Source organism: Geotrypetes seraphini, chromosome 8, assembly GCF_902459505.1.
Source record: "Geotrypetes seraphini chromosome 8, aGeoSer1.1, whole genome shotgun sequence".
NCBI lineage: Eukaryota > Metazoa > Chordata > Amphibia > Gymnophiona > Dermophiidae > Geotrypetes > Geotrypetes seraphini.
Genome location: NC_047091.1, coordinates 42,502,134 through 42,525,365, shown reverse-complemented (window position 1 = coordinate 42,525,365; position 23,232 = coordinate 42,502,134). Strand labels below are relative to the sequence as shown.

The 23,232-nt window shown below is 45.7% G+C and overlaps 1 protein-coding gene across 4 annotated transcripts in view; it reads right to left on the bottom strand.

Moving 5' to 3' along the window:
* LOC117366157 (protein jagged-1b-like) overlaps positions 1–22,876 on the bottom strand; it is a 134,254-nt gene extending 111,378 nt beyond the window's left edge. For 3 of the 4 annotated variants that reach the window (XM_033957324.1, XM_033957325.1, XM_033957327.1), the window contains exon 1: positions 22,672–22,876. In XM_033957324.1, coding sequence (XP_033813215.1) covers positions 22,672–22,737 — 66 coding nt within the window. In that variant the 5' untranslated portion in view covers positions 22,738–22,876. Of the gene's footprint in view, positions 1–21,351; positions 21,399–22,671 lie in introns of those variants that run through there. The other variant, XM_033957326.1, reaches the window with a different exon arrangement.
* Positions 22,877–23,232: the final 356 nt, after the last annotated feature.

Genomic DNA, 23,232 nt, shown 5'->3' with positions numbered 1-23,232 from the left:
TATGGGCTGTGACCTTACAAGGAAGTGATAATCCAGCCTGGGCATAGCAGAAAGAGATACAAGCCGCCATCCAATTAGAGATGGTGCGCTTTGATACGGGTCTTCCCAACTTATTAGGATCGAAGGAGACAAAAAGTTGGGGGATGGTTCTGTGTGGCTTGGTACGATCCAGGTAGAAAGCCAAAGCACGTTTACAGTCTAGAGTGTGAAGGGCCGATTCTCCGTGGTGAGAATGGGGCTTAGGAAAGAATACTGGAAGTACGATGGATTGGTTGAGGTGAAATTCGGAGACCACTTTAGGCAGGAATTTCGGGTGAGTGCGGAGGACCACCTTGTCGTGATGAAATACTGTGAATGGTGGGTCCGCCATCAATGCCTGGAGTTCGCTGACTCTGCGAGCAGACGTAAGGGCTACCAGAAAAAGCACTTTCCAGGTGAGATACTTAAGAGGAGCCCTGTTGAGTGGTTCAAACGGGGGCTTCATGAGATGGGAAAGGACTACATTGAGATCCCAAACTACTGGGGGTGGTTTGAGAGGAGGGTTAACATGAAAGAGCCCTTTCATAAATCTGGCGACCACTGGATGGGCCGAGAGGGGTTTCCCTTGTAGAGGCTGGTGGAAAGCTGCAATAGCGCTCAGGTGGACTCGAATGGATGTAGACTTGAGCCCAGATTGAGATAGGTGTAGGAGATAGTCCAGCACGGAGGATAAGGAAGCTCGCTGAGGTTCCTTTGATTTAGAAACACACCATGAGGAGAATCTAGTCCATTTCTGGGAGTAGCATTGCCGAGTGGCGGGCTTCCTGGAAGCCTCCAAGATCTCCCTCACTTCTTGTGAGAATTGGTGAGGGGTTACGTTGAGAGGAACCAAGCTGTCAGGTGGAGAGACTGCAGGTTGGGATGAAGCAGTGATCCTTGATGTTGAGTAAGTAGTGAAGGAAACACTGGAAGTGGTACAGGTTCCCTGCTGCTGAGTTGAAGTAGAAGGGAGAACCAAGGTTGTCTGGGCCACCGAGGAGCTATTAGAATCATGGTGGCCTGTTCGAGTTTCAGCTTGACCAGAGTCTTCTGGATCCGCGGGAATGGTGGGAACGCATATAGAAATCGTTTCCCCCAGTCCAGTAGAAAAGCATTTGCCTCGAGGCGATGAGGAGTGTAGATCCTGGAGCAAAACTGAGGCAGTTTGGAGTTGTGGGGAGCCGCAAAGAGGTCTATCTGAGGCGTCCCCCACTGTGTGAAGATTTGGTGAAGGGGGCTGGAATGGAGAGTCCATTCGTGAGGTTGTAGAAGACGGCTTAGGTTGTCTGCTAAGACGTTGTTCTTCCCCTGAATGTAGACAGCTCTGAGGAAGGCGTTGTGGCGAACCGCCCAGTCCCAGATTCGTAGAGCTTCCTGGCAAAGGAGGGCCGAGCCCGTGCCTCCTTGCTTGTTGATATAATACATGGCGGCCTGATTGTCTGTGCGAATGAGGATCACCATGTTGTGAAGTAGGTGTTGGAAAGCTTGGAGAGCATTGAAGATGGCTCTGAGCTCCAGTAGATTGATTTGGTGTAGTCTGTCCGCACTGGTCCAGAATCCTTGGGTGCGGAGACCATCCAGGTGGGCCCCCCATGCATAGTTCGACGAATCGGTTGTGAGAACTTTCTGATGGGGGGGAGAGTGCAACAGCAAACCTCTGGATAGATTCGAAGAGGTCATCCATCAAAGTAGAGACTGCCGAAGAGCAGGTGTGACTACGATGTGTTTGGTTAGTGGATCGGACGCCTGATTCCACTGTGATGCCAGGGTCCACTGGGGGATTCTGAGATGGAGTCTGGCAAAGGGTGTCACATGTACTGTGGAGGCCATGTGGCCCAGGAGCACCATCAGTTGTCTCGCCGGTAGAGTTTGGTGAGTAGACACCGACTGGCAGAGATGAAGAAGAGCCTCCATGCGTTGAAGAGGCAGGAATGCTCGGAGTCGACTGGTGTCCAGGACTGCCCCGATGAAGGGGAGGGACTGGGTGGGTTGTAGGTGAGACTTGGAAAAGTTGATCTCGAAGCCCAAGTTCTGGAGGAGGTAGGTTGTAGCCGAGACCGCCGAAGTGACCTCTGGGGCTGACGGGGCCTTGATGAGCCAGTCGTCGAGGTATGGGAACACCTGTAGACCCCTGTCCCGGAGTGCCGCGGCCACTACCACCAGGCACTTTGTGAAGACTCTGGGGGATGAAGAGAGGCCGAATGGTAGCACTCGATACTGTAGATGCAGATTTCCCACCCGAAATCTGAGGAACTTTCGGGAGGCCGGGTGAATGGGGATGTGAGTGTAGGCCTCCTTGAGATCCAGGGAGCATAACCAGTCGTTCTGCTCGAGGAGGGGGTATAGAGAAGCCAGAGTCAGCATACGAAACTTCTCTTTGACCAGAAACTTGTTGAGGGCCCGAAGGTCCAGAATGGGTCGCAGGTCGCCCGTTTTCTTCGGGACGAGGAAGTACCGGGAGTAAAACCCTCGGTTCAATTGGTCTGACGGGACCGGCTCGACGGCCCGAAGCTGAAGTAAGGTTTGGACTTCCTGAAGAAGAAGGGCGGTCTGTGTCGAGCTTGAAGGATACTCTCTTGGAGGATGGTCCGGGGGGACCCGGTGGAAGTGAAGAGAGTATCCGTCTCTTATGATGGTAAGGACCCATAGGTCCGTGGTTATGGCCTCCCATCGATGGTAGAAAAGATGGAGGCGGCCCCCTATGGGAGAGGCTGAGGGGTGCAGAACGGTGTCGGTTATGCTCCCAGGAAGGGAGTCAAAAGGGCTGGGTAGCCTTAGGTGCAGCCGGTGGCTGGGGTTTTTGCTGAGACTTCTGGGGAGGTTGTCTCTTCGCAGGTTGTCTCGCAGCAGGCGTTTGTCGGGGCATGTAACGCCGCTGGTAAATCAGGGGTGGCCTGGAAGGTCGAGACTGTTGAGGTTTGGGTTTGGGCCGCAGGATGGATTGAAAGGATTTTTTGTGATCCGACAGCTTCTTGGTAACAGTTTCGATAGACTCATCGAACAGATCAGCTCCCGCACATGGTACGTTGGCGAGTCTGTCTTGGAGGTTGGGATCCATATCGATTGTACGGAGCCATGCCAGGCGGCGCATGGCTACCGCGCTTGCGGCAGCACGTGCCGAGAGTTCGAATGCATCGAAGGAGGATTGCATCAGCTGGAGGCGTAACTGGGAGAGGGAGGCTACCACTTCCTCGAACTCGAATCGAGCTTGGGTGTCTATGAAAGGAGTGAACTTGCGGAGTACCGGCAAGAAGAACTCCAGATAGGAAGAGAAGAAGAAATTGTAGTTCAGCACCCGTGACGCCATCATGGAGTTTTGGTAGAATTTTCTACCAAATTTGTCCATCGTTCTCCCCTCTCGGCCCGGCGGTACAGAGGCGTAGACCTGAGAGGGATGAGAGCGTTTAAGAGAGGACTCGACCAGTAGGGATTGGTGAGAGAGTTGAGGGCCTTCGAACCCTTTATGGTGCACGATGCGGTATCAAGCATCGAGTTTGCTGGGAATCGCCGGTATGGAGTACGGTGTTTCGAAACACTGCATGAAGGTCTGATCCAGCAATTTATGCAGAGGGAGCCGAAGCGACTCCGTTGGAGGGTTAGGTAAATGCATGGTGTCCAGATACTCTTTGGAGTATCGGGAGCCCGTGTCGAGAGTCACATCCAGATCATCCGCCATTTGTCGGAGGAATGATGAGAAAGACAATTGATCCGCCAGCGTCGGTTTGTGAGACGGGCTGGAGGAGGAAGAGGCCTCCGGGTCCATGGACATCGGGGAATGGCAAGGAGAGTCGGGTACGGGTGTTTCCTCGTACTCCGGTCCCTCCGGTGGGGATACCTCTGATGAGGGGTATCCCATACGTTGCAGTTTTTTCTGCGGTGACACCTCCGAGTGGCGTGAAGAGTGCCAGGATGAGTGTCTGGATCGATGTCCCTCTCGGTGGCGGGACGGAGATCGGGATCGTCTGTGCATCGCATGGTCTCCCGAGGCCCCCAAGTGATGGATAGGGCTGGAAGCGGTGGATCGTAACAGGGGTTGCGATGCAGGTTCTTGCGATGCTACCCAAGTCTGGTAAGGAGTGCGGAAGAACTCTTCCTGACTATGCCCAGGGCTTTGATTATCGATCGGAGGTCTGGTCCCATGTTGGCACGGAGGCGTAATGGGCTCTAATGGCGGCATATCAGTAAGCGAGGCTTGCCGCATGGGCATCGCCGCCCTCCCCCGTTCGTCCTCGTCGGTTGTCGAGGTCGAATGGCGTGGGGGAGGGGGAGGGGGCGGACCGCCCCTTTGGACCGGTACCGGGAGGTCACCCTGTATGGCAGCGATGAGCCCGGGTCCGATGGTCTGCCTGAGCTCAACGAATTGGGCTACCGTAGCGAAGCCGATAAGGAGGGATCCGCACCGAAAGGGGGTCCTCCTGCACGGACATCGCGTTCCTTCGAGGTCGAGTGCTTCTGCTTGGTAGCTTTCGGCACTTTGATGACCACTGGTGGTACTGTGGAAGGAAGAGGTACCTGAACCGAGGAGACCGGGGCAGGCGCCGACGTCGAGCTCGTGGATGGTGTCGGGATGAACGATGCCGGTTTCACCACACTCGATGCCGGAGGGGTCGATACCGGTTTCGCACGAACCGGGGAGGTATCAGATGAAGTGGAAGCTGAAGGATCCTTGGCTGCGTCCATCTTGAACATCGACTCCCACAGTAGGCAACGCCGTTTGAATGAGCGTGCCGTAAGGATAGAGCAAGGCCTGCACGATTTCGGAATGTGGTCAGGACCAAGACACTGCAAACAGCGTCGGTGCGGGTCCGTGAGTGAAATCGCGCGTTGGCACTTGCTGCACTTTTTAAACCCGGTGATTGGCCGGGACATAGGCTGGAAAATCTCCGCCGCGAGGTCGAAGCCAGTAGGCCTGAGCCACGTGGCCGGCCCGTTCGACCCGCCGGAGGAAATAATCTTTTTTTTTTTTTTTTTTTACTGAAAAAGAAATGTACTACAATTAAAATAAAAGAAAGTGAAAAACGCGGACAAGGAAGGCAAATTTAACTGAATTCAGCTAGCGCATGATGAAGTTGAACTTCTCAGCTCCGCGGAAAGAAAAGAACTGAGGAGACATGCCCGGCTCTCCGGGCGGGAAGGCACCGGCGCATGCGTGGTGCGGGCATCTCGAAACTTTTAAGTTTCTACAAGCAACACGTGCTTGTGAGTCGTCCGTATCGGGCTCTGTCTGATGACATCACCCACTAGTGAGAATACCTGCCTGCTTGTCCTGGGATAAATACATATACAATGAAATTTCCTCTCACATGGCTAGAAAGAGTTGTTTTCTCAACAGGCTCAGTATTATGGAAACGCGAATAAAGCGGGAAGAGTATTAGCTAATTACCTTAAAAACTGTGGCTATCACAGATGAGAATGGGGAAACTCATTCTCAAATTGGAAATATCTTAAAACAATTTTTGAAATATTATAAAGCTTTATATTCTCCTGAGCTTTATTCAAATAAAGAACTTGAGGGTTTAGAGTTCTTGAAATTAATCAAGGGGCCTAAAATTCCCGAGCATATAATAGGATCTCTTGATGCGCCCATATCAATGAAAGAACTACAAGCAGCGTTGAGGTTCCTTAGAGTTGGATCCACTCCAGGTGGTGATGGGTTCACTGTAGAGTTTTACAAATCATTTCAAATTACCCTATTACCTCATCTATTAAATTTATATCAGGCTCAACTGACTAAAGGTTGTATTACAGGTTCTATGGCAGAATCTTTAACTATAGTTTTGCCGAAGCCAAATAAAGATCCTACGTTGGTTTCAAATTACAGACCTATTTCTTTGATTAATGTAAAGGAAAACGTCAGGCTAAATTACTGGCTTTACACCTGGCCAAGGCTCTCCCTTATATTATTGGTATGCACCAAACGGGCTTTGTTGCTCAAAGACATTCTTCAAACACCACAAGACTGACTTTTCACATGTTAAATTTAACAAAAGCCATGGATGATCCGGCCTTCTCTGTACAGGGGGCCCCTGCCTGCCTGCTTGCCTCGGGGTGGGGGGCCCTGTCCCTGTCTACCTTTTGCCCTGTCCCTGCCTACCACTAGACCACCACAGGGGGGATAGGGTACAGAGCTTGGCAGGGAGGGGGGGGACAGGGTGCAGAGCCTGGCAAGGAGTGTGGAGTTGGGTGCAGAGTCTGGCAGGGAAAATTTGGTTCAGAATGTTTTTTTTCTTATTTTTCTCCTCTAAATCTAGGGTGCATCGTATGGTCAGGTGCGTCTGATGGAGCAAAAAATACGTAATTAGAGAAAATAATTAGGTGTTTAATTTTCAGTAGCTATTTTGAAGAAACCAATGGGGTAGTGTAGAGGGACAAAGTGAAATTCCACGTGCAAAAGCCCTGTTGAAATACAAATGATTAGATACATTTTGTAAAATAAAGAACATAGATATGCAATGGATGATCAAACCCGCATTATATTTCTGATAGTAGTCAATCTAGCTCCCCAGGAAGTGTCTGGCAGCATGAAAATGTCTTTTTTGCTAGTGTCTTTAGCAATGGATCAGAAATTTCCACCCTGACTGGAAGTCTTGGCAGGAGTGAATGAGAATTGCTTTTGCCTCAATGCGCTGTTAGACCACCAGGGAACCAAAGTAGGCCTGGGGTCCTTCCTCTGGGTCCGAGAGAGGGGTTGGTGGTGTCTGTTCAAGGGGGAACGCTGTCTTTTCTTGTAGGGGGGCGTGCTAATGGTGAAGGAAGTCTCTCAGTTCAGAGGGGGGCTGATGGAAGTTGCGGCAGCAGCAGAGAAGGAATACTAGTGGGAGGGAGGGTAAAAGGAATGGGACTTCAGGGAAGAACTCGAATATAAACTGAGACCCCCAAAGCAATCCATATAATTGGACATCCGGATAATCGTCATCCTACGGTAAATCCAATATACAAATATAGGTTAAGAGTTAGGAACAATACAAAACAAAATGTTATAACCTAATATTTAAAATTAAACTATACAAAACAATAAACGAACACATCAATAATTAAGAAATCTAAAATAGCGCTCAGAAGAATCTTTAAGTACCTTACAAAATGCCATACATGAAGCAGTTCATCTGATTTTCAGGGGAAGCAAGTTCCACTCATAAGCTACCAAGTAAATGAAGTCACTAACAGTCACTTGGAGAATTTCACTAAAGGAAAAGCTACAGTATAAAATCAACTGAACAGAGTTTTCTATTATGTTCTAAATGATTTATAAATGTATAAATAAATAAATGTATAAATGTATGTATAAATGATATATTTTTCATGTTATTTATTCTGAAACTCGGCCCTATAGAATTTTAAAGACCCTTTCCTGAATTGGCGGCGGCGGCCAAAAAAGCAAACAGGAGGCTAGGAATTATTTAAAAAAGGATGGTTAACAAAACTAAGAATGTTATAATGCCCCTGTTTCGCTCCTTGGTGCGACCTCATTTGGAGTATTGCGTTCAATTCTGGTCTCCTTATCTCAAGAAGGATATAGTGGCGCAGGAAAAGGTTCAAAGAAGAGCAACCAAGATGATAAAGGGGATGGAACTCCCCTCGTATGAGGAAAGACTAAAATGGTTAGGGCTCTTCAGCTTGGAAAAGAGACAGCTGAGGGGAGATATGATTGAAGTCTACAAAATCCTGAGTGGAGTAGAATGGGTACAAGTGTATCTCACGGGCCGCATCGAAGTGGAAGAAGATATCTTCCTTCTCAAGGGTCCCACGGCAACCAGGGGGCACCTGTGGAAAATCAGGGGAGGGAAACTGCACAGTGACACCAGGAAATTATTTTTCACTGAAAGAGTGGTTGACCGCTGGAATAGTCTTCCACTTCAGATTACTGAGGCCAGCAGCGTGCCTGATTTTAAGGCCAAATGGGATAGACACGTGGGATCTATTCACTGAGTTAGGTGGGGGAGGGTCAATGTGATGGGCAGACTAGATGGGCCGTGGCCCTTATCTGCCGTCTATTTCTATGTTTCTATGATTTTTCGCTCCGTCAAAAATTACAAAGACTAGGGGACACTCGAAGTTATACGGAAATATTTTTTAAACCAATAGAAGGAAATTTTTTTTCACTCAAAGAATAGTTAAGCTCTGGAGCATTGCCAGAGGTTGTGGTAAAAGCAGATAGCATAGCTGGTTTTAAGAAAGGTTTGGACAAGTTCCTGGAGGAAAAATCCATAGTCTGCTATTGAGAAAGACATGAGGGAAGCCACTGCTTGCCCTGAATCGGTAGCATGGAATATTGCTACTACTTAGGTTTTGGCCAGGTATTAGTGGCCTGGGTTGGCCAACGTGAGAACAGGCTACTGTGCTTGATGGACCATTGGTCTAACCCAGTAAGGCTATTCTTATATTCTTATGAAGCGTGCAGAAAAAAGGTGAGGCCCTACTCTTATCAAATTCTATTAATTTTACTGCAGTGTTTTAAAGTCAGTGTAATTTTGCACATACTCTAGCAGAAATCCCTAAATAAAGGAAGAAGTTATCAAGGTATAGTAAAAGGTATGGATTTACTGCACCTTGATTTACCACAGGAGTTGGCAACCTGCAGTATCTTATTACCTCAGGTTGCTGACGCCTGTGATAATTTAATATCTCTGCTTGTGAGCCACTTCACAAGCAACGTTATTCCAGGGGCCTGAGAGCATCAGGCCTCAAAGCCTTGGCCCCATGCTACTAGGCCAGAGCTTAAAGGGGCCATAGTGCTGATCACAACCCCTACCCCCATAAGTGTCCCCTCCATCACCAAGGGGGTTAGACTAGATATGGGCAACTCCGATCCTTGAGGGCCGGAATCCAATTGGGTTTTCAGGATTTCCCCAATGAATATGCATGAAATCTATTTGCATGAACTGCTTTCAATGCATATTCATTGGGTAAATCCTGAAAACCTGATTGGAATCCGGCCCTCAAGGGCCCATGTCTGGGTTAGACCCTGTACCTGATGGCTCAGTGGTCTTAAGGTAAGGAGTGATCACCAGTTGCTCCTGCCCCACCAGCGCTGTCAATGATCTAATCTTTCTGAACTCTCTCAGCGAATAAAAAAAAATTCCATAAAATATCTTTGACTTGCCCCTCCATGGTTAAAGTGGACTCCTAATAATTTTATGTAGGAGTCAAAAGATAAAGAATTGCCTAATAGAGGTTTAAAATCCATAGAATGATTGAGCCACAATATATTAATTTATTCACGTTCAGTTTCATTCTATGATCAACAATTTAATTGTTAACCAAGGAAAAGCCAGAACACAGCTAAGAGCAAGTTAAAAAATTTCTAGAATTGGAAAAGTACTAAAATAAAACCAGATCCAAAGGAATACGTATAATATTTACGAGAAATAAGAGGACAGTGGAATGCCAAGAAGAAACAGGAGAACCTATCTTGGCCCTATGAGACTTATTTAATAAATATTCATCAAACCAGTTTAAAATAACATCCAATATTCCCAACTTGCACAGTTTTAGCAGTAGCAAATTGTAATCTAAGACATGAAAAGTAGCTGCTAAGTCTAATTGGTTTGTCTGCTCCTTACTAAACGCACATTTTACACTACCAGAATTTCTGAAAATCTAAAGCTCGATTGTGTACAATGCAGAAAATTATAATGCTCTAAATAAGTTGCTAACTAATAGGCTACAATCACTTCTATAATTTTAGAAATACTAGCAATAGGCTAAAAGTTAGAAGACAAATTTAACCTCCCCCCCCTTTTTTACGAAACCATGCAAGAGGATTTTAGCTATGACCGGCATGCTGAATGCTGTGCTCCAAAGACTATTGGAGCAGCATAGAGCATTCAGCTTGCCGGCTGGCGCTAAAAACATCTTTTGTAAAAGGGGGGCAGAGGTTAAATTTAGGTTCCCGCCTTTAGGACAGTTTCACCAATATTTATGGGGAAAAAGCCAATTATCAATAATTTTCCTAGCAAAATAAAAATCCAAACTAAAAATTCAATGGGGATCCTTTAGCAAAAAGGCAGGACAAGCATTTTACATGTAGTAAGATCTTGAAAATGTGCATAAGCAATGTTGAACCTCTTATTCCCAGTGAAGTAAACAGAGACCATATGTTATCCATAAAAATGTCAGTAAGCAACTTATATCAAAAATTTTGCAAATTGCTTATTTTTGTTTCAAAATAGACTGCATCTTGAACTGATGATTGATCAAAATTCTGATGAACTTGAGGTGACCACAAGGTTTTAGTTATCTCAGATCATCTCCTTTGATTATGCTGCTCATTTTCAGTTTGGTCTTCCTTAGTCTTCATTATTATTTCACTGTGGCAGCGTGATTAGCAGACAGACTTGAAGCCCCACAGACACAGTCAGGGAGCAATGTAAAATCAAAAGGAAACTTTAATGCTGCATAAAATGGCAAATCTGTTTCTGTCACAGACTCAGGTCTTAACATGGCAACAATCACATTAGCAGTGGTTTCTTCTCTCTCCAGCAGCCTTATCTTGTCAAGCTTCTATAGCACATGTGTCAAACACAAGGCCCGCGGGCCAAATCCGGCCCGCCAGGCCTTTCAATGTGGCCCGCACCGTGCTGTCATCACTGCACGCCACTGCGTTCCATCACAATGATGCGCGGTGACATAGGAGGCTTGTGATCTCGCCGGCCGTACTTGCTATCTATCTCCCCCCAACGACCGCCCCCCCCAAGAACCTCCGACCGCCCCCCCAGCCGACCCGCGACCCCCCTGGCCGACCCCCATGACACCCCCACCCCCTTCCCCGTACCTTTCTGTAGTTGGCCGGACAGACAGGAGCCAAACCCGCCTGTCCGGCAGGCAGCCAACGACGGAATGAGGCCGGATTGGCCCATCCGTCTCAAAGCTCCGCCTACTGGTGGGGCCTAAGGCGCCTGGGCCAATCAGAATAGTTTGGTACTCATCATGTCTCCTGGAACAAATTAATGATGAGTACCGAGGTACCACTATATGTATAATCACATGCACATGTAAATACCAATTTAAGAAAGCCCCTATTTACTACAGATGGGTTGTTGTTTGCAACAAGATGCAGAATTTCAACAATATTATCAATGTTGTTTTGTATCAAAATCAGTTGAGAGAACTTCAAAAATTTGTCTCAGTATGGTGATCCTGTTGGTTCCTCATCTGGTGACAGGTACATTTTAAGATTTTGATATTGGCACATACAACCTCATATTTTCTACCCTGTATTCCAGGTAAAGTCTCATGGTCTGTGCATGCTGTCCTTGGCGGAGGCTCGGTTAACCTATATTTATTTAAAACATTTCTGTCCCACTTGGACAAAGCAGCTAACAGAACACACAAAGCACTTATCTGCAAGAACTACACACAACGCAATCAGCACTGAATGTCAAATCGACTATCAGCAGCATCCTTCAAGATTTTTAAAAGCAGGTGGGCCGCGAGACCCCCAGAACATATCACCCCAGGTAGTGAGGGATCTGCATACCAAGATTCGTTCAAATCGGTCAGGCCGTTTTTGAATTATTGTGAGAATGGCAGCTTTTTACATTTTTTCCATTGACATGAATGGGTGAAATCTGATTTTCTGTTTGTAGCTCCGCCCACGTGTGCAGGTGGGCCGTGAGACCCCCAGAACATATCACCCCAGGTAGTGAGGGATCTGCATACCAAGTTGCGTTCAAATCGGTCAAGCCGTTTTTGAATTACTGTGAGAATGGCAGCTTTTTACATTTTTTCCATTGACATGAATGGGTGAAATCTGATTTTCTGTTTGTAGCTCCGCCCAGGTAGTGAGGGATCTGCATACCAAGTTTCGTTCAAATCGGTCCCACAGCTTTTTACATTTTTTCCATTGACTTGAATCGGTGAAATCTGATTTTCTGTTTGTAGCTCCACCCACGTGTGCAGGTGGGCCACGAGACCCCCAGAACATATCACCCCAGGTAGTGAGGGATCTGCATACCAATTTTCGTTCAAATCGGTCCCACAGCTTTTTACATTTTTTCCATTGACTTGAATGGGTGAAATCTGATTTTCTGTTTGTAGCTCCACCCACGTGTGCAGGTGGGCCGCGAGACCCCCAGAACATATCACCCCAGGTAGTGAGGGATCTGCATACCAAGTTTCGTTCAAATCGGTCCCACAGCTTTTTACATTTTTTCCATTGACTTGAATGGGTGAAATCTGATTTTCTATTTGTAGCTCCGCCCACGTGTGCAGATGGGCCGCGAGACCCCCAGAACATATCACCCCAGGTAGTGAGGGATCTGCATACCAAGTTGCGTTCAAATCGGTCAAGCCGTTTTTGAATTACTGTGAGAATGGCAGCTTTTTACATTTTTTCCATTGACATGAATGGGTGAAATCTGATTTTATGTTTGTAGCTCCGCCCACGTGTGCAGGTGGGCCGCGAGACCCCCAGAACATATCATCCCAGGTAGTGAGGAATCTGCATACCAAGTTTCGTTCAAATCGGTCAAGCCGTTTTTGTGTGATCGCGGCACATACACACACACATACATACACACATACATACCTCCGATTTTATATATATGGATTTATTACATTGTTATATTTAAAAAATTGGGGGGGATGTGAAGGGGAGGGAAGTGGGGTTGTGAAAGGTATAGGGGGTATATATGGTATTATGAATAGGTAATATGGAAAATATATTTTGGAGAAATGATAAAATTATTTATGTAATATTTGAGCTTTGAATTTGTTTTTTACCATAATTGTCTTCTTTTCTATAAGCAACTTGTATTTCTCTACCCATTCTTTCCCCTCGTTTTTACTGTTTATACTGTTAGTCAATAACTTGTTATGTTTGTTTAAGCGTCTATTTGTTTTGCTGCCCCTTTATTATTTATAATTTTAAAGATATGTACATCGCTTAGAAATTTGAGTAAGCGATTAATCAAATATACAATAAACTTGAAACTTGAAATTTAATGAGCATATATTGTATTATTGTATATTTGATTGATTTCTTCAATAAAATGTTTCAACATTTAAAAAAAAAAAAAAAATTCTAGATATATTTTTTCAAGAATAGGCATTCTCCCACTGCCGACTTTGGGCGTCTAGTACCATATGACCAAATAAGACTTAAGTGTATGTTTTGATTATGCTCATCCATGCTTTCCAAAGGCCATATTAAAAAAAATAGTGACTTTAAAAACATACTTGCTTCAGCATACCAGAGGGGCAGAAGCTGATTCCAGAGTTTTGGGGCTAACTAAAAAAAAAAAAGCACCGATTCTTGAGTAACTGCTCAGCAGGCCTTAGACGGATGAGGTATCGCCATCTGAAAATCAGCTAAAGATATAAATGCACAATTTGGGACCAAAAACGCCAAATAGCTTAGAGTGTGTTCGAAGTATGGTAAGTCTTGAGGGCCAAAATGAACACCTTAAAAAGAATGCAGAATTTACCAGTAATAGGAACCAAAGAAAAAAGCCCCACGAAATAACAGACAAACAAAAAAAGTGGGATTGGATAATGAGCCTCCAATAAAGAGCCAGGAAGGTAGATGAATCAATTGATTTAATATGTGAAGTCCACAGAAATTCAAACCCAAAACTTCAGACCCGACATGGCATCATGTTTTGGCATCTCACACACATTCATACAACAAACATTAATATAAGCAGGAAAACAAATTGTACTTGTGGATCTGAATATGGCGGTTGTAGTTTCTCAGCTTTGGGGTGGCAGTATCTACAGTGGGCATCATTGCTTCCCTTCCCACAATGATGAAGCAAAGTATATGGAGAGGGCACTGCTGTAGCAGATCTCCTGCCCTTTTACAGAGTAGATTGTCAAATAGCAGATTTTTACCAGAGTCCCATGCAGCCCAAGACCAATCAGGCAGGGAGAGTTTTATTGTAAAACACTAATGATAAAAGAACACAATACTCCTGGGGAATTTCTGCTCCCAACCCCCCCCCCAAAAAAAAATAAAAAAAAATCCACAGTTGTTTTAAAATTCAGCAAATTCTGTTTGTCAGAATGGCCAAATAGAAAGGATACCCTGTCTTTGAGTTTAACTAATTTAACTGTATTAGTGAACAAGTTCTTACACAAAGATGCAACTTCTTAGATTACTTGATTTTTGCTGGTGCAGAATTTTCTCTAGACACTGTAATGATACACCAAAAGGTAATGGACTTTCCTTTCTCCTCTATCCAGTCAGGGATGATTTTAGACATGCTGGGCCCAGGGCAAAAATTAAAGAGTAAGCCCTTGATCCCCTCTCCCTAACCCCCACCCCTGGTCTCCCCAATGCCATTACTAGTTTTACTACTACACATAAAACAACTTGTAATGACTTTTCTACACACAAAACACAGACATACCTTTAGGGTTACCATATGGCTCCAGAAAAAGGAGGACAGATTGAGACATCCGGGTTTGACTTCCATTTGTTTCAATAGAAGCAAAGCCCAGATATCTCTATCTGTATCTTTACTTGCATTGCTTTAAGTAGACGTAAAACCTGGATGTCTCAATCCGTCCTCCTTTTTCTGGAGCCATATGGTAACCCTACCTTTACCAAATATAGAACAAGGGATCACACATAGAAATAGAAACTGTGAGCCCCAAGAAATGAAACTCAGTAACTATGACAACACTGGAGAAATAAAAACAGATAATATGCATTTCTTTTTGTATTGAACACACAAGTCCCCCCCCCCCCAAATTAGCCACCTTGCTGTGGCTGGTACTTATACAGGGCCATCCTTAGGGAACAGTGTGACACCTGATGAAGAGGAGGCGGTAGCGGCTAGCGCAGCCGGCGGTTTAGTACGCTATTACACATGTTAAACCGCTAGCGCGGCTTTGTAAAAGGACCCCTAAATGATTAGCATCAAACAAACAATGACATTGAAGGATGACACCGCAGCTCTCAAGAGACATGTGGTACCTATGCTGTAAATACATACTGGTTCATCAACTGCCTGAAATGACAGCACGGTCTTCATAATTTTGAAATCACTTAAATCATACAAGAAATAAAAAATAGGCTGCAATTTCAGCAAGGATCAAGCGCATTGTGCAAGATTCTGAGATTCGGTATTTGGTTGACTATCTGAGAGGCATTGCATGCAATTTTGAATTTTAGCTTGCCACATTCTTTCTGGTGTTTTCTTTGAGTTTTCATTTTACACTTATGTTTTTACTATATATTTTTGGCTGTTATGATTTTTTAGTGCTGGCTCGTTTTAATTATTGAGCTTTTTTACTTGATTGTTTTGTGCTTACTATCTCCCTCTTCTATTAAACTGCGCTAGCAGTTTTTAGCGCAGAGAGCCGCGCTGAATGGCCCGCGCTGCTCCTGATGCTCATAGGAACTATATGAGCGTCGGGAGCAACGCGAGTCATTCAGCGTTGCTCCCCGCTCTAGAAACTGCTAATGCAGTTTAATAGAAGAGGCCCTATGTATTTCATTGTGGCCTTATTATGAATGATGAACAAACATTCACAAATTGAGAGGTCAACACTGGGTCAGTAATGATTATGATATTGCATTTTAGTACAGCAGTAAATGTTGGAGGTGAAACATCCAGGGGCAAAAGATCCCGGGAGCAAAATGTGTGTGTATGTGTGTGGGGGTCAAAATTCCTGATCCGCACACTTTTGCATGCTATTTGTTCTGAGCATAACCCGGCAAAACAAAATTGCTTCCAACCTAATATTTTGTACCAGATATGTGCATGCGTTCTTTTCTACCTCCTCCTCCCCTCTCAACTAGTAGTACTATAGAAATTATAAGTAATGGTTCATAATAAACATAAACACTAGTGACTGCTTTTCTCCATTTGCCACCTGTCATTCAGAGCTTCCAAGCAGAAAGCTACACAGGAATCGGAATTGTGGGAATCCTGTGGCATTCCCACAGGGATGGAAGAAGTTGACATGGGATTCCAGCAGGAGGTGTAATCAAAATCTGACTTCAGAATGACACTTGGGCCGATGCTCAGAAGTCCCATGATATAGAAAGAATAGAGCCCAACCCATACTATGGGAAAAGCACCAAAACTTTGCTCCCCAATGCTCAATGCGAACGGTAAGCAAATAGTATGTGCACGGTGACACCAAAAGTAAGGGGGAAGAATGTGCCTGGTATATGCACACAATTGAAACATACATTGGCACAGTTCCTCTGGGCCTTTAAATATAAGTTTTAAAAATTTATTTCATCTGAAAAACTTATATTTAAGTGCAGAAATCAGGTGCCAATGTGTTCTTTCACTTTTGGGTTTGCTCTGGCTCGTCCACATTTGTCTTTTATTACCAAAGCCTATAGGCTTGAGTGGGCTTCTTTCCGCTTCCAAATTAAATAAAAACGGGAAAATTTTTAGAGAAAGAAAATGTGGGAAATTCTTTCTTCAAACACCCTGATGTCAGGCCAAACTGGCATTAGGTTTCCAGTGGTTTTGTGAGAGAGGGAATAGGAAATGACCTCATTAACATCCATATGACTACATCTAAATACCATTTGTGATCATCTTTGGCACACATACTGTTTCCTGTGCTAGAGCCCTCTGAATATTCTGTGCAAATTAACGGTAGTGCTAGTCGAGCACTAACCACCTCTAGCACTGGCATTAAATTTTGAACATCGGCCCATGACAGAGGCAATTGGAGCACCACAATAAGGCTTGGAAAATATAGAGAGAGAGGCAAACAGAGCACCTGAATGAGGCTTGGAATGCCCTGAGAGACAGCTGGACCACGAGACTGAGACTTGAATAATTCATTGGATGAATAGTGAATACCATCCAAAAAACCACGAGAAGCAACTGGGGTTGGGAGGAAACAGAGAGCTGTGAGCAAGTCAATAATAGCATTGACTCCTACAGGTATGGGTAAGGATGGAGGAGATGAAAGGATGCAGGTGCCATCTCGGTGGGGCCGCCAGCACCTCTTTGCCCCCCCCCCATGCCATGCTCATGCCCTCCCTTCCCCACCCCATACCTCTTTAAAATCTTCGCCAGCGTAAATAACTACTGTAGCCTGTTGCTTGCGTAGGCCTAGCTCCCTTTGAAATTATTTTCGGGTCGCAGGGCCAGGAAGTGACATCAGAGGGAAAGCCAGTGCAAATAGCCGGTAGAGAAACTGCTCACACTGGAGAAGATGTGGGAAGGGGCAGCGTGAGTGTGACATGGGGACACGGAAGGTGCCAGGGACAGAGGGCGCAGGGAAGTTGACCATAAGGAGTGGGGGCAGAGAGGAGGGCACGGGAGTGCCAATATCCCAGGTTCCCCCTCTACCCTCGCTATGCCACTGAATGGATAGTGATGGAATGGATCTTAGTAGGTATTGGTTAGATTCCGTTAGGGATAGATGGGAATGGGTGAAATTCTGCCCCATGCAACTCTCTACTTCCAAGTAACCCAGTTCCAGGAAGGAAATTTTATTCCAGTTCTGGATTTCTGCCAACCTCATCCTAATGCATTATGGGACCAACAGCATGATTTCAATGGATTGAATCAGGAGATACAAATATCATACTGCTTTGAGGTGTAAATTTAAAATTAAGCTGGCAAAAAAAGTCTCCTTCCTAGAACAAGATAACTTGGCAGCTCTGGTCATGTCAAATCTTAGTGGGAAAAGAATTCTACACATATTCTGCATGTAAATGGAAATTTCCCAGGAGCAACTCAGCTTCTATTCCAACACATACACCCCTAAAAAGGCAAGACAAAAAAAAGATGAACAATATAAATTACACATATTAGGACAAGGGTTGGCAAACTCAGTCCTCAACGGCCACAACCCAGTTGGGTTTTCAGAAATTCCCCAGCAAATATGCATGAGATCTATTTGCATGCCCTGCCTCCATTGTATGCAAATAGATCTCATGCACATTCATAAGAGAAATTCTGACAACTCAACTGAGTTGCGGCCCTCGAGGACCAACGTTGTCCACTCCTGTATTAGGACATAAAGTAAAGAAGACCCAAGAATAAAACAAAAAATTAGGTTACCTGCAGTAGAGCAGCTTCTCCAAGTCCTCTCTAACTTCTTGGAAAGTAATATTAATTTGTGAATCACAATTAGTGTATACAGCCCTGTACAAAACGAACCAAGTGGTTACAAAGCCTATTCCCTGAAAAGTTGAAAAGTGAAATCGAATGGCTAAAGTTAAATGACTTGCTAATAGACATACAGTGATATTAGGCATTTATGGGTCCCTGGAACCATGTGGTCCCACTAATATTTTGCCCATCACAGCTTCAGCTTGAGATGAGCCTAGAAACTGGTTTGTTTGGCTCTTCCAACCACAAAAGTATTCTGTTTCTATTTTCCCTCATAACCACAGAATATCTGCAAGCAATCAGGATGTTTGCCTCAGAGAATGTGACTGTTCCTACCTACAGCCTTGATCACCTGCTTCCCACCTTACCATCTGCTGCTGGTGGTGCAAATAATTCTAATTAGTGGTTTCACTCCAAGAGCTCAGAAACCTTCACACTGTGCTCCTGTCTATATATTAGTCCTATCTTTCTGCACTTTGGGCTAGATTCACTAAGCAAACCAACCGTGTACCGATCGGTTTGCGCTCACTTTCCGACTACGGCTCGATTCACTAACCTTCCTCCAGACCCCATCAGCACCCGATCTGATCTGCGCATGCAAATGAGTAAAAAGGCATGTAAATTACTTAAGGCATCGATTCATGAAACCATTTCGTCCAAACCGACTGGCCTTTCCGATCCAAAACGTTTTGACTGCTAAGGACCAGTCGCTTTACATCCTCGCCGACTATTCCTGCATAGCAACTGTCGCGTGCATGTTAAGAACACCATTAAAAATATATATCAATCCCGCAAAAAATCCAAAATATATCTAAACTTTAAATATATGTAAACTTTCATGTACATAAGTGTTAGAAATCTTTTTTTTATTTTTTTGGAATGCGCATAGCAAGTGCGGGAGTGAATCTCAGATTTGTAATGCGCATGGCGACCCGTGCTCTCCTTGCGCATTGTACATTTCATATATCAATGCCAAATTTTTTTAAAAATCAAAAATAACTTTTAAGGGCCAGATATCCCTCCCCCCCCCTTCCTTCCAGCTAGATTGTCGCCTTTGGTTGCTTCGTGCTTCACGGCAGAAAGAGCTGCACAGCCTCCTGGGATTTGTAGGCTGTATATAACAGTGCGTGATCCCAGCGCATTCAACTGCTGTTAACTGTTGTGACTTATAGCAACTTAACAGTTCTTTTCCTGAGTTGTTAAGATGTTTGGAGTTATTAAGTTGTTTGGAAGCATGCAATAAACTTTGAGATCGATCCATAAAAATAGGACAAACTCGAAGAATTCCACAGCTCGCTCACAAACCTCTGATGCTATTTCTACTTATACCTCTCCAACAAATTTTTCAAAAAGCTACGGTCACAGCTTATACAGCTTGCAACAGCACTTAAGAAAAAAGAGAGATTGGTAAAAACTACAAGGGGTCACTTGGAGAAATTGAGAGGGGACAGGTTTAGAACAAATGCGAGGAAGTTCTTTTTTACCCAGAGGGTGGTGGACACATGGAACGCGCTTCGGGAGGTTGTGATAGGCCAGAGCACACTACAGGGTTTCAAGGAAGGTTTAGATAGATTCCTAAAGGATGAGGGGATTGAGGGTTACAGATAGATGTAGAGGTAGGTTACAGAAATGGTCAGGAACCACTTCACAGGTCACAGACCTGATGGGCCGCCGCAGGAACGGACCACTGGGTGCGATGGACCTCTGGCTTGACCCAGTGGTGGCAACTTCTTATGTTCTTATATTGCATTTTTTTACAACAATGCTTTGTGGTAGGCGCATTTGGAGCCCACTAATGACGTCCGTGATTAAACCCCGCCCCATTTCTATGCAGTGAAGTCCTAAAGAGCTAGCGCATGCGTTATTGCTTCAAAACCAACAAGGATACAGTGCGCATGCGCTTCGATCGATGTTACAGTGAGACATGTGCACGAATGGGGGTGTGTTTATGATTTGATCATCTGCATGGACAAGCTTTACTGAATCGATCGGCCAGAATGACTCGGAAACGGATAGGACACAAATCGGATAGATTTGTGGACTTTAGTGAATCTAGGCCTTTGCTGGTATTTTAGTGCTGTTCTGCTAGTCTCCTCTGCTATTAGATTTATCACACCTTTCTCAGTAGTAGCTCAAGGTGTTGCAGTCAGTTACCCTGACCATGGAGGAGGCTCAGTGACTTGCCCAAGATTAACAGGAGAAGCAGTAAGATTGAACCAAGCTTCCGGTTGTCAGCCCAGTGCTGTGGAACTCCATTCTGCTGTGCTCACTGTACTTTGCCGCCTTCTCTGGCATTATCAGCCTCTATTTTGCTCTCTGTATTTTGATAGGTCCCCTGCATTATTATTGGTCATCTGTATTCTGCATACAAATAGACAGGATATACACAGATAATGATGTACTTGCAGAGATACAAATATATCCATCAGACAAACAGACCTCGATTAGTACCTTTACTGCTAGTCACCTTACTATTATCCCAGAAATACCTATTCTAGCCCTTCAAAGACACCGGGAATCTATGGGTGGACTCAGCAGTGTAGCAGCCTTGGCTGTGTGTGTACTGGAAACTAGGCCCTAGACCAGTGGTGGAGGAGCACCAGGCCAATCGGGTTTTCAGGCTAGTCCTAATGAACATGCATGAGAGACATATGCGTATAATGGAAGCGACAGGCATGCAAATCTGCTCCATGCATATTCATTAGGGCTAGCCTGAAAACCCGATTGGCCTGATGGTCCTCCAGGACAGGGTTGGGCTCCACTGCCCTAGACAACCAAGTAAAATTTTGAACTCTAATGTCTCAATAAGCAGGATCCAGCACTTTAGACCAGTGATTCCCAACCCTGTCTTGGAGGAACACCAGGCCAATCGGGTTTTCAGGCTAGCCCTAATGAATATGCATGAGAGAGATTTGCATATGATGGAAGTGATAGGCATGCAAATTTGCTTCATGCATATTCATTAGGGCTAGCCTGAAAACCCAATTGGCCTGGTGTTCCTCCAGGACAGGGTTGGGAATCACTGCTTTAGACAACTCTTATAGTCTTTGCTGTGATTATAAACACAGGAGAATGATAGAGGGGTGGAGAGTGTCAATATCTTTTCCTCTACTAGAACACTACCTACAAACAGTTCTCCCTGTATCTTGCAATACCACAACCCAATCTAGGGGATCCCCAAACACAGGGGCTTTCTTCTTCTCACACCCTCCACCAATGCAGTCCCATGTCATAACCTCCCCTCCCCCCAGCAACACCCACCCACCTTGCACACCACAGGAGACAGTAGGCTCACCCTTTTACTTCCTTCCCTTTGCACCAGAGTGTGAGGATGTCACCTCTTGAGAGACAGATCCTAGGGTTTTGATGGGATCTTAATCTGTAAGCTTTGGGGCATGAGTTTGCTCAGGAGCCCCGATGTGATCCAAGCTAAGTGCTGCCTGATCCTCTTTTGTGCCTTTCTTCTTCTGCTGTCACCTGACTGCCCCCCCCCTCACAGTTCACGTTTATTCGTATTTATAGACCACTGTGCAAAGTAGCATCTAAACGATTTACATAAATAATCCTAAAAAGAGCCGTAGTGAAATTGCAAATAGGAAGGCTAAAATGTGCTAGATTGTAAGTTTGCCTAAATATGAGTATGCAGCCTTTTCGGGGGTAGAGGCTGATCAAGGCTTCGAGTCAGATCCGTTTCCCACACTCTCAGTCTCTCATCCGAATCCCACATCAGGGTCTCTCTGAGACTTGGGTTAGAGCTGGAGCCAGTTCAGCTGAGGTCGTTCCTCGTTTTTGCGGTTACCATTTTGCTGAGAGATGTCTCGCTAAAGCTGCAACCACAGGCGGTGTCGCTGCAAAGGACAGCCCAAGGCTTAACAGTCGTTAGCCCCCCCCCCCCCCCCCCCCCCCCGCAGTTGTGCTCATTAACCACGTCTCAGCAGGATGGGTGTAACTGGGAAATCCACAGCTTAATCAAGGACGGATAAATCCCCGCTACTAAATCTACCATGACCTGCTAATTCGAGCCTACCTGCTTCTCCATCCCAACAGCCATTTAAAAGCAAAGGGGAGAGGGGGACACTACCTGACTTTGGGGGGCTATGGTAGGTTTAGAGGTTCCAATCCACCTTTCTGTAAGACGTTTTTAGTCGGTCACTTAAGTTTTTCCGGGGACTCAAAAAACTTCGGGACAAATGAGCTGTGTAGAGCCGGTGCCTTGCCCCCTTCCTCCCTCCCTCCCTCCCTGCCTCCCGATCTCTCCTGCTAACATCACTCCAGAATTACTAGCGACAGGAATCAATAATTTACACTGTCATTGCAATACTACTATGGACTACATCTGATTTCTGCCTCGTTTCCTCTTCCACTCCGATCTCTCTCTCTCTCCTTTTGCAGGAGGTTGTTATTAAAAAACTAAAATATTTAATTACAGTAAAATAACCACACAATCATAACATTGAAATAATAATTTAAAAAAAAAAAATCAGCCGAGTGAATTGTTCAGAAACTGATGTGACCACCCTCCCCCCCCCCCCTTTCAGCAAGTCTGGAGTACAAGAGGCTTTCTTTTCAATAGGGGGGGCCACGGTGGGGGTGGGGTACGTGTGCTGTCTCTTACCTGGGGCTGAAGGAGCAGCAGCAGGAGGAGCTGCAGGGCGATGGGGAGCGGCTGCTTCGGTCTCATCGTCTCTCGCTCTCTTTCTCTCCCCACCTGCCCTCTCCTCTGCCGGGAGTGGCCCAGTCTTTTGTTCCTTGGCCCCCTCCCCAGTGCAGGGCTTGGAAGGCACCATGCAGAAGGCTCTCCCGGTCTGGATCCCTCTGGGATCGGTGGCCAAGCGTGCACGGAGCCTGGAGCAGCCCAGGCTGACATCATGCGAGCCTGGGTGGGGCCAGCGAGACGAGGCTTAATCCCAGCCCCAACTCTTCACCAACTTTCCCTGCAGCTCCTGGCAAGGGATCGGGCAGAGGTAGAGCGCTTCCTGCTGAAGCGGATCCTGCCCCTGGTGCCGCAGGGACCAGGATTCAGCACAAGGGGGAAGGGCGGAGGGCCAGGAGAGTGATGGAGAACTGGGGGCAGAGAGAGAGAGAGCAGGACTCCAGCACTACGGGCTTCCTCACAAGTGCCAGCCAGAAGCCAGCGGGTTGAGCTGCTCTCCAGTAGTGCCAGCCGACCTCAACA